Raw genomic sequence first — 9,021 nt, 5'->3', positions numbered from 1 at the left:
TTGAGTGTTTAACATTTTCCATGCACTGTGTTAAGTGCAGAGTCCTTGGATGGTACAAATGGTTAATGTGTTTAACTGCTAACTGAAAGGTTGGTGGTGCAAGTCCATCCCAAAGTACCTTGGAAGAAAGACATGGCAACCTACTTAAAAAATATCAACCACTGAAAACTCTAAGAAATGCTATTCTACTCTGACACACAAAGGGCAGCTGTGAGCTGGTAAGTAATCGGTCATCAACTCCATGATAACCGATTACTTACCATGGATTATGTCATGTGATGCTTCACTTACTATTTATTGAATTAATCCAGGTAATGCATTTAGCCTAGTACCTGGTGTCTGTTGTTGTAGTTATTAAGTGCCATCTAGTCAGTTCCGACTTACAGTGACACTCTATAGGGTTTCCGAGGAGCAGCTGGTGGGTTTGAACTGCCAATCTTGTGGTTCACAGTCCAGTGTTGAACCTACAGTGCCATAATAACATTGTGTCCCCCATTTCACAGACCAAAACACTTGACCAAGGTAACAGAGCCAGTTAGAGGCAGAATGGATTTCTACCAAGATTTCTATTAGAAAACCTGAGAAGCTGGGATTGTGATCATTCCAAACATAAACAGTTTACACAGCCCAGGCGGTGTCTGGCTGGTTTGAGAAGGACTGTCAACTAGGCGGTTTACTCTGGCCAGCTGGTAGGCCCCATTCTGTCCCTGAAGAAGTCCTCAGGGTTAGATGCTGATGCTCTGAACAACAGCAGGGATTCTGCCTTATGGAGGTGGGTTGGGGTTCTGATTGTCATGTCATGAGACCTCTCTCCCTCCTCCCACTCCCATGCTTAAATACAGTCTGTGGGCCTGAGGAAGGCAGGCATTGTCCTCATTTGTCATTTGGGAAGACTGAGGAAGAAGGGTCTTCACAGAGAACCCACTGCTGTTTACAATGACTTCACTGACTACACTGGGAGCTCCCTGATGGCAGGATTCCATGGCTGTGGGTCCTCCACCCCAGTCCGGGGCCTAGCACTGAGGAGGAGCTCAGCAACAGTTGTTGGTTGACTAGCTGACTGACTTGACTGATTGAACAGTCTATGGTACCAGCCTCTTCATGGTCTCCCTATCTCCTATCTTACACTCTTTTCACCTATTTCCACATGATGGCCTCTTGCATGATTGAACACATATCCAATCTTATCACCCTCCTGCTCAAAAACCATCCATTGCTCCCCATTGCTCTCAGGATCATGTCTCCACTCTTGGCCTGGCATTCAAGGCTTTTCTCTGAATGCACCTTGCTTTACCTCCATTAACTCTTCTATTCTGCCCCCACTAAGTTCTTTGCAATTTCCTGAAACTCCATATTTGGTGTGTGTGCTTCCAGATTTTTGCTTATGCTGTTCCCCTGCTTGGAGAGCCCTCTCTTTCCAAGTCCTACTTTGCTTATTGTTTTTGTTAGGTGCCATCAAGTCTGTACCAACTCATAAAGATCCTGTGCACAACAGAATGAAACACTACCCGGTCCTGGGCCAACCTCACAATTGTTGCCACGCTTAAGCCCAATGATGTTGAACACTTGGCCAATCTGTCTCACTGGGAGTCTTCCTTTTTTTCTCTGACCCTCCACCTTATCAAACATGATATCCTTCTCCAGCAACTAGTCCCTCTTGACAACATGTCCAAAGTATGAGAGACCAAGTTTGGCCATCCTGGCCTCCAAGGAGCACTCTGGCTGCACTTCTTCCAATACAGATCTGTTGGTTCTTTTGGCAGCCCATGGTGCTTTCAATATTCTCCTCCAACATCATAACTCAAAGGCATCAGTTCTTTTATGGTCCTCATTATTCACTGTCCAGCTTTTGCATGCATATGAGGTTATTGAAAATACTATGGCTTGGGTCAGGTCCACCTTAGTCCTCAAGCTGACATCTTTGCTCTTCAACACTTTAAAAAGGTCTTGTGCAGCACATTTGCCTAATGCAATACGTCATTTGATTTCTTGACTGCTGCTTCCATGAGTGTAGATGGTTGATCCAAGAAGAATGAAGTCCTTCACAACTTCAACCTTTTCTCCATCGATAAGAATGTTGTTTATTGGTCCAGTGGTGAGGATTTTTGTTTGCTTTGCTTACTCACCCTTTATGATGCAGTTTGGGCCTCCTCCCTATGAAGGCTTCTGGGTGGGATCTATTTGCTTCCAGGCTCTTGTACTTGTAGGAACTGTTCCCCTGTTTATGCTTTTTGGAGTCTCGCCTGCAGCTGGGGGTCGGGTCTGGTTCACATCTATACTCTGGACCATGAAAGCTCGATAATTTCCTATCTCTTCCAATAGAAGGAAGAGATAGACAGACGACAAGAGAAGAGAGACAAGTAACAGAGTGAGGACACTTGGCGATGGAGAAAGTGACAGGTGCTGAGGGACAGAAAAGGCAAAGTTTCTGAGAGGCTAAGGGAGTAGCCAGAGCTGTGACTCACTGTGCTTTTTTTGTCCAGAGACTCCTGGACCACCCGCCTCACACAGCCTGCGTGGCAGGGTGTGATGTACTCCACACGGGTCCTGGGATCGCAAACAGGGTTAAAGTCATCCGGTGGACAGGCACAGGACTCTGAGCAGCCTGGAAACAGCCCAGACCCAGACTGGGCTCTGTGGGGATAGAAGACCGGTAGAGTTGGCCTGACTAGTCTGGATTTGGAGCCACTGCAGCCCAACAACCCAGTTCCCCATCCCTAAGAGCAATGGCTAGAGCTTCAGGGCTGTCCCTCATTTTGTGTTGTGTGTTCCTCACACTAAGGTTTGTGAACAGGGAGATGGGCTAGAAATTGATAGGAGAAATGGGGGTATATTGGACCAGAGACTTTTGAGATCTCTTTCTGCACCAAGATTCTATAAGGCTGTAAGCTGCTTCTGCAGAAATCTCTGCTTCTCAATGACCCTTCAACCTAAGAAAAATTCTCCCTAGGATTTAGGCGGGAAAGTGACTTTCTGTCAATGAGCTGGATTGCTTGGTTTTCTTAGAAAATTAGCACTGAGTATGGAGCAGTGGATATGTGACCTGCTCCTGCCTCTCTCTGGCTTTGGTTTTCCATCAGTCAGCACAGCTGGGTCCCCCTCTCCATCCTGCAGTCTCATGACTTCACAGTCCACTCCCTATGCCCTGTCCATTGTGGCCAGGACCTGGCTTAGTCCCACCTGCCTCCCTCCTGAGGGCCTGCCCGCACACTCCAGGAGTGCCCTGGTACCACCTGCCATTTGTTACAGGGTCAGTGGGAGGGACAGGGCAGGTAGGCTGAGCCCAAGGGGGCAAGTCTCTCTGAGATGGGCAGAGAGGTGATCCCTAGGACTCAGTGTCTGACCTGGCTTCACAGCTAGCAGAAAGCACAGCAAACCTTCTAGGGAGGCAGAGACACAGGGAACCAAACTATAGAGGTCACAGGGAGAAGCTGGAGATCCCCTGAGTTTGAAGGAGAAGGTGTGGGACCAAGGCCCAGGCTGAGGGCTAAGTCTGGCAAGATGAGCGAAATCTCAACTCCATGGAAGTAGGACAGCATGGGCTGGGGAAGCTGGAGGTGAGACTGTTACTGAGATGGCCTGTAGATAGGGATGGACAGGTGGGACATGGGGGCAAAGGTGAGCTCCACTCCTATCTTAAGATGGAGAAGAAGAACATTAACCAGCCCTGTCCTTTCCTCCTCTTTCCTTACCAGGCAGCACCTATGTGTCTGAGGGAGGGAGAGCAGCCTGGCACTGTCCAAGCTGAAGACCCATCAAGAGGCCATACCAGGGGAGTCTGTCCAGGAGAGACAGTTTTAGGAATAGTCTCTGCCAACAGCTGGAAGGCTGAGCAGGAAAGGTTGCCTCTCTCCCAGTCCTTCTTCCCTCATTGACCACCTGGAGCTGGTTGCTACTGTAGGGGAGCGCTGGCTCTGGGTTTTGCCCACTCCCAGTTTGGCAAAGGACTTTACCTCTCTGAGCCTTGCTATCCTCATTTGTAAAATGGGGGTGACAATAGTTTTCATCTCAGAGATTGTGAGGGTATGTGAAGCACTACATGTCGGTGTGTGGTAGACCCTTGGTTCTTGGCAGTTGTCACAAGTTATGCCAGCGTATGATAAACTCTAATTTCACTCTGTTGGTCCAGAAAGGCTCTTTGGATGAATGAGAACCCAGAACGAGAACACAGGTGAGATGGTGCCAGAGTCCAGGAGTGAGATAGAAGAGAGATGGACACATGGGGCAGACCAATTTTTCTCTATTTACTTCTTACTCAGCCTGGGACTTCCAGAGGGCAGGACTCAAGTCCTTCCTGAAGAGCCTACAACCAAGCTCTGCACACAGAAGGCACTGCTCTGGACCATGGATTAGCCTCACTATGTGAGAAAATAAGGAAAGAGATACCCAGGGAGAAGTGGGGACAGAGAAAGTAGGGAAAGTCTGGGTGTTGGGCCAATTCAAGACTGGAGCAATTCCCAGGAAAAAACGAAATCATTCTGAAGAGGCAGGAAAGCAACTTTAAACATCCTCTGTGTGTGTGTGTGTGTGTGTGTGCGTGCGTGCGTGTGTGTGTGCGTGCGTGTGTGTGTGCGTGTGTGCATGTGTACGTGTGTGAGTGCGTGTGCATGAGTGCGTGTGTGTGAGTGCGTGTGTGTGTGTGAATAAGGAGTAAGGTATCAGGGGGCTCCTTCCACTATGGAAGCACAAAATTGGGAAAGAATTGTGAATTTTAGGGTCATAGAACAATGGAACTTTAATTCTTGAACTCTAAGAACCAAGAGCCTCTGAGGTCCCCAGTCTAACCCCTTCCCAGTGCATATGCCCCTGTGCAGCTTCCCCAGTGGGATCTAGTCCACTCCTGCTCTTTCACAGCCCCAGCCACTGTGGAGATTTCTCATTACAGGGTCTGTGCCTGTCTCTGCCTCCACCTCCTCCCCTGACTTTAGTTTGCCTGCCCTGGCAATTCCATCCCTGTCCTATGTAAGATGCATGGACCCTTCACCAGTGCCTTCAGAAACGATAGCCCTAGCTCTTGCAAGGAAGCCCGGTCAGGGACTTAATAGAGGGCATTTAGGCAAAGAGGCGGGAACACAGTGCTATAGTAAAGGGTGAGACTTGTGGTAGGTGGGTATTCCATCGATTTGAACTACCTGGGGTAATTCCTCTTCCCTGTCTGTCCCCCCGCCCCCACCCCAAACATACACCCTCCTGTCTCCATGCTTATACTCTCATGCTCTTGTACACACTCACCCAGGTTCGGGGGTGATGCCAGCAATCTGATGGGTGGGGCAGCCAATGAAGAAGAGGGGCAGGCTGAAAAATAGGCCAAGCAGCGCCCCCAGCAGGCAGAGGGCGACACAGCGCATGGGGCCCAGGTGGAAGCGCTTGACGAGGACACCACCTACTACGATGCCCACAATGGCCGCTGGGATGGTGAGGCAGCCAATGAGCAGGTTGGCGTAGGAGGCAGTGATGGAAAACTGGCGCTCCAGGAATTTAGGTAGGAAGGTGGCCAGGCCTGCCACCGTGGACAACATGCACACCTGGGACAGGACCACCAGCAGGAAGATGGAGTGGCGCAGGGTCCGCAGCAGCACCCTGGGGAAGACTGTTGGGGTGAGTGGGAAGGAGATTAGAGTGTGCGGGCTAGGAGGTAGATCAGCCCCATCATGTGTTTCTACCCCACCCTGCCCCACTGGTTAAATCGGTTCCTCCTCAAATTAGTTCCACTGCACTCCATTCCAGTCCTTTTCTTTGTATTCTGTTCCATTCCTTTACATCCCATCCCAGTTAATTATACTGCGTCCATTTCAATTCCATTATATTTGACTTCGTTCATTTCGTTCTATTACATGTTTGAAATCCTGCTTCTTACCATGCTACTCTCTTGAATTAGCATTATATTTCCACTCTCATCTGATCCATTCACCGTAATTCTACTCCATTCCATGCACTTGTACCATGTGCCATCTATTTGGTTCTATTTCATTCATCCTGTCACATCTTATTTCATTTTTTTTCCATTTCACTTCTTCATCCCATTTCCCACCACCCCCCAACTTTGTCCATTCCATCCTGTTTTGTTCTATAGCTTTTCGAGCCCACCTAGGTCTTTTTCTTCTCTTCTGTGTTCTTCACTTATCCTCCATTTAGGTCTACCCATGTCTGAAGGTAGTGAATCTATCTCTCTCTCACCCTACCCTGGTCACGGGCAGTAACCTCCAGTCCTCCTGGTCTATCACCCCCCACTCCCACCCCTTCAAGGTCACACTCATCCTCCCTTCTCTAGAAAGTCTCTGACTGCTCCCCTCTTCTCAAACTCCTTCCTGCTTTGCCCACTCAGTTCTCAAAGAGCCAGTGCCCCTTTTGCTGGGTAATTGCTCCTTGGGTGCACTCTGTCTGTTCCCTCCCAGGCTGTGGGACACACCAGGTTTGTATGTGGGTGAGTGTATGAGATGCACAAATTGTCTTCCAATTTGCTTGGGCTCAGAGCCTGGGCCTCAGCTGGGAGCTGGACAAGTGCCCTCATTCTTCATATTCCTAACATACATATCCTGGTGACTAGTGTGTGCCAGGCCACAGACTGGGTGCCTCACCATAGGGCTGAGTCCCCTCTGCTGGTCCTATCCATCAAAGGGTTCATATGTTAATGGTAGAGACAGTCTCGTGGTTATGTGCTGTGGAGTCGGTTCTGACTCATAGCGACAGGGTTTCCAAGGCTGTAAATCTTTATGGGAGCAGAAAGCCTCATCTTTCTCCTGCTGAACAGCTGGTAGTTTCAAACTGCTGTCCCTGAGGTTAGCAGCTCAATTCACAACCCCTACACCACCAGAGCTCCTTAGAGACAGACCAGAGACAGCCGAGTTCTAACATAAAGGGACAGAAGCCATGCCTGCCAATAGGAGTCATTACCCTACTCTAAACCTTTCCTATTACTTCCATCCTTCACGTGACCTAGGTCAGCCTCCTTGGCCTGGCTGTCTCTTTCTGCAGCTTTCCTGTGGCAGCCCCCCACCCACCATGCTCAGGGCACTCCTGGGTTCCTTGAATGTCCAAGATTTCTAGTCAAAGGTCTCTGTGCCTGCTATTCAGCTTAATTGTCACTTCAGTTTATAAAGCCTTCCCTGGCCCCAGTTCAGGTTCTGAAAGTTGAGGACCCTAAAGAATGGGGATGATCTAGAAACAAGATGGGGTGGCAGAGAAAGGATGGGTTGGCAAGAGAGGTGGATCCCTAAAGGGGACAGGAACAGAAGTGACTGTTTTGGCATTGATGCCCTCCCCAGCCCCCTGTTAGCTCCTAAAGTGGGGCCTTGTTCACAGCTTGCCTACACTGAAGTCTGTTGAATACTCTCAGTGAAAGTGAGATATTGAGAAATGCTTTCTGTGCTGACATGTGCGACTCTCATTCCACTAGTAACAAGACGGAGAGATGTGTTTGTGCCTGCAGCAGGCAGAATTAAAGTTAGACTCCAGGTGTTGGGGCGGGGGGTGAGGAAAAAGAAGTGTCAGAGGAGAAAGTCTCTGGCTTGACTGGCTGACAGGAGGGGGGGCAGGACCAGGGCCTCTGGAGAAGATTTATGTCTGTGCAGAGTATGGCCAAGCCAGGCCCCTCGGCTAGGCTAGAAGCTATTTCCTTGGGATCCTGAGAAGAAAATAAAGACAAACAGACTGAGCAGGAGCTGGGTGCTGGGACTGTGGAATCTCCCTCCTTTATTTCCCAGGCCTGCCTCCAATCCCCAGGCCCTTGCTAAGCATGCAGTGCATTCCGCCAGTATTTGGAGTGGGGAGCTCCACTCTCCTTCCCTCCACAAGTGCCCCTTGTCACGGCATCTGATACCCGGCAAGAGCCATGGAGTTTTCATTTGGGCTTGGCTCAAGTTGTACAGGCGCCTTCATTACAAGTGAGACCCAGAGGAGGGTGGGGACTGGCTCAAGGTCATCCAGAATCTGGGGGAGGACCAGGGTTTCCCCTGCATTTCCTGACTTCTAGTAAAGGGATCATTCCCACACCCCATTCCTCTGCCTGTCTGTCTGACTGCAGAAGACTCCATCTTGCTGTTTCGATCCCAATCTCCTGTGCTAATAACTTCAGTGTGCTTTGTACTCATCCTCCATCTCTTCTTCACATTCACAGCTATTTCCAGAACAGTTGGAACATTCCTGGAGGGCAGGGGCTATGCCTTTCACTCAAAGATACCTGAAGGAGAACTCCAGTTAGAGTCACTGCTAACTCAGAGGCAGGTTTTCCCTATTAGAGTCTTCCTTAACTCAGTTCCATGTCTCCTCATCAGACAGTCCAGGTCCTCCCCCAGCGCAGGGACTACATCTCTCCTATCAGACATTGCCTTCCTCCAGTATAGAGGCCAGGAAATCTCCATCAGGCAAAGCAGGTTCTCCCTCCATTCAGAGGCTATATATTTCCATCAGACTGGCACCTCCCCCAGATCAGATACTATGTCCCCACATTGGACAGGGGCCTACCCTAGGTCAGAGACATTGTCTTCCTCTAGATGCTAGAAGTCCTCCAATTGGAAGACCATTGTTCTGCTTCTCTTTACCTCCCCCATGCCCACGTGGTCAGGGCCAGGTTCCAGAGTCAGTCTGATGGTGCCCCACAGAAGCCAAATTAGGCTGACTGACCACAGAGTCTATAATCAGCTCTCAATCTCCCTTAGGCACATGTAAAAGTTGAAACAACTGGAGATAATCTGGCCCAAGACAACTGCTCCAGGGTCCCATTTCAGGAACTAGCAATGATTAATAAACTTTTACATGGTATAACATGCTGGAACCTTCTAGCAGCTGGTGGGCGGGGAGAAAGTAGTAGGGGTGGTGGTGCTGGAAAATGAGGGACTGAGACCAAGAAGTCCATGTGCCTGCCTCTAGGCCTGTTGTTGTTGTTGTTAGGTACTATTGAGTAGGTACCAATTCATAGTGACCATATGCACAGCAGAACGAAACACTGCCCCATCTTGGGCCAATCTCACTATTGTTGCCATGCTTGAGTCCATCGATGCTGTCACTTGGCCAATCCATTTC

The 9,021-nt window shown here is 49.4% G+C and overlaps 1 protein-coding gene across 1 annotated transcript in view; it reads right to left on the bottom strand.

The window, feature by feature from the left end:
* SLCO2B1 (solute carrier organic anion transporter family, member 2B1) overlaps window positions 1-9,021 on the bottom strand; it is a 43,369-nt gene that overhangs the window by 4,551 nt on the left and 29,797 nt on the right. The window contains exons 9-10 of the mRNA XM_006875436.1: window positions 5,233-5,590; window positions 2,466-2,634 (exon numbers count right to left, since the gene is read on the bottom strand). Of these exons, the coding sequence (XP_006875498.1) occupies window positions 2,466-2,634; window positions 5,233-5,590 (527 nt within the window). The remainder of the gene's footprint in view (window positions 1-2,465; window positions 2,635-5,232; window positions 5,591-9,021) is intronic.

The sequence above is a fragment of the Chrysochloris asiatica genome, unplaced genomic scaffold (assembly GCF_000296735.1).
Source record: "Chrysochloris asiatica unplaced genomic scaffold, ChrAsi1.0 scaffold00326, whole genome shotgun sequence".
Lineage (NCBI taxonomy): Eukaryota > Metazoa > Chordata > Mammalia > Afrosoricida > Chrysochloridae > Chrysochloris > Chrysochloris asiatica.
This window is presented reverse-complemented; position numbering and strand designations above follow the sequence as displayed.